The following is a 2,431-nucleotide window of genomic DNA, read 5'->3' as shown; positions in this document are numbered from 1 at the left end:
AACCATTCTGGCTCATGAACCCTCAGGAGCTCTGTCCTCGATCATTCCTTCTATCATTCCGAACGGGGTTTCATACAGGGCCATTATCTCTCTGATTTCCACCGTATGGCTGATATCGATCTCTGTTCGATCGCGATTCCCGGTTGAAGTCCCTTTTAACTCTTTCCACGGGCCTGTTAGGATAAACTGAACTGGTTGGGCCCCCAATTGATCATCCTCGACCCTGATCTTTGACTGATACCGATTATGAACATAGGCCCAAGTGACAGCTGGATACTCGATCAAATTCTATTTCAGCAGTTGTGAAGCTACGAAACTTTGAGCATTGAGGCCTTGAGTAAAGGCTTAAACGGCCCAATCGTCGGTGACCGGTGGAAAATCCATCCGTTCCATTTGGAACCGAGACACAAATTCCCTGAGCATCTCGTTGTCTTTTTTCCTTACCTTGAAAAGGTCCGATTTTCTTGTGGCTACCTTAATAGCTCCGGCTTGTGCCTTTACAAAAGAATCTGCAAGTATAGCGAGCGAATCAATAGAATTAGGTGGTAAATTATGGTACCATATCATAGCTCCATTCGATAGAGTTTTCCCGAACTTCTTCAGCAACACGGACTCAATCTCGTCATCTTCCAAGTCATTTCCCTTAATGGCACACGTGTATGAGGTAACGTGCTCGTTTGGATCTGTTGTCCCGTTATATTTCGAGATCTCGGGCATACGGAACTTCTTGGGGATTGGTTTCGGAGCCGCACTCGGGGGAAAATGTTTTTGGACAAACTTTTTGGAATCAAGCCCTTTCAACACCGGTGGTGCACCTGGGATTTGGTCGACCCTGAAATTATAAGTTTCCACTTTCTTATCGTTTTCCTCGATCCTTTTTTCTCCTGTTTTGATTCGCTTTGTTAGATCCTCAAGCATATTTATGATAGCAGGATTGGTCTCCGGTTCTCCTCCATTTGATTTCTTTGATACCGATTCGGCTCTATGAATAATTTCTTGCGATGACTCGATCTCGATCCTGCTTGGTGTACGATTCTGATTCTGAAGTTGCGCTATTGCAACTTGTTGAGTCTGCAACATTTCGAATATCATTCGAAGGCTAATACTGCCTTCTCCACTGCCCTGTGCATTCTGATCAGCTGTTCGAACATCTCTACGGACGCTATTTTCAGGATCGACGCCCAAATTCCCATTAATAGCAATATGGGAGCTGACGTCGATTGGATCCATGGCCGAAGCTCCATCGGAGTTTATTGGAGGTACTCCGTTTCTTGGGGCGGCTATGTTATCACTCTCGCCATAGAGATCGATGCCATCGTCTGTGTGTGTGGGTACTATTTGAGAGTTTGACATGTTGATCCTGGAATCAAAGACACTTCAAAGAACAAGCATAAAATTATGTGTGTTACGAAAAATTGTACCAAACAATCACTATTATCCTTAGCCCCACGGTGGGCGCCAAACTGTTTGCCTTAAAATCGGAAAACAATTAAACTTATAAGTGATTTTAAGGATATGTGATTTCACTCGGCACAAACTAATAAATGTCAGAATTAATGCTAGGGATTAATTGTAAATAAAGCTAACCAATATGATGAACAACCACGGCCCTCGAGCTAGACCGCCCTCGAACCAACTAAGTATGCTATTAAAAAGTATGGACTTTAACAATAGAGATTGCAAGAGAAAATATGATATATATTGCCTTGTCGTGCGTAAATGTATGTTGGTTACAAAATGATTAAGACCCTCTTTATATAGCAGATGAACCCTATTTATGGTATATTTATAATTACAGAAGTAAATCCCATGATAGGCTAAATATCTGATCCTAACTCGATATGTGCCGAGATTCCTGCCACGATCCTCGCCCGATCACGGATATCTCGGCTTCTGTTATTCGGCGTAGCAGGCCTCCTTTGATCTTGCTCAATCTCTTTCTCGCTTCGGTCTCGAATTGACCTCGATCCTGATTGGCCAGTGATCCACGAGCTTACCAATCCATCTCCGTACCATGTTCCGATATAACTAGGGCTGGGCCATGATCTTCCGTCCCGATTTTGATTAGTCATATGAAATTAGGCAAGACCGATTCTGACCGTATATAATAATAATACTAATACTAATAATAATAATAATAATAATAATAATAATAATAATAATAATAATAATAATAATAATAATAATAATAATAATAATAATAATAATAATACGTGGATTGTACACATTAATTGTCACGACCCCAAATTCCCTCTGTAGGAGGTCGTGATGGAACCTAGTCTCTAAGACTAGGTAAGCCTATCAATGCGGAATAATAATAGATATCTCAAATAAATAAACTATAATTCAAATAATTATAACTCCCAAAACCCGGTAGAAAATAAGTCACAAGCTTCTAAGAATTTATTCTCTATGTCTCTATACATCAGAG

At 40.8% G+C, this 2,431-nt stretch overlaps 1 protein-coding gene across 1 annotated transcript; it reads right to left on the bottom strand.

Annotated features, from left to right (window-relative positions):
- Positions 1 to 345: 345 nt before the first annotated feature.
- Positions 346 to 1,353, bottom strand: LOC138908381 (uncharacterized). The gene has a single exon (XM_070199043.1). The coding sequence runs from the start codon at positions 1,351 to 1,353 to the stop codon at positions 346 to 348; it is 1,008 nt and encodes a 335-aa protein (XP_070055144.1).
- Between the last annotated feature and the right edge of the window lie 1,078 nt (positions 1,354 to 2,431).

The sequence above is a fragment of the Nicotiana tomentosiformis genome, chromosome 3 (genome assembly GCF_000390325.3).
Source record: "Nicotiana tomentosiformis chromosome 3, ASM39032v3, whole genome shotgun sequence".
In the NCBI taxonomy this organism is placed as follows: Eukaryota; Viridiplantae; Streptophyta; class Magnoliopsida; order Solanales; family Solanaceae; genus Nicotiana; species Nicotiana tomentosiformis.
The sequence above is the reverse complement of the archived record's forward strand: the minus strand, read 5'-3'. Positions and strand labels throughout refer to the sequence as shown.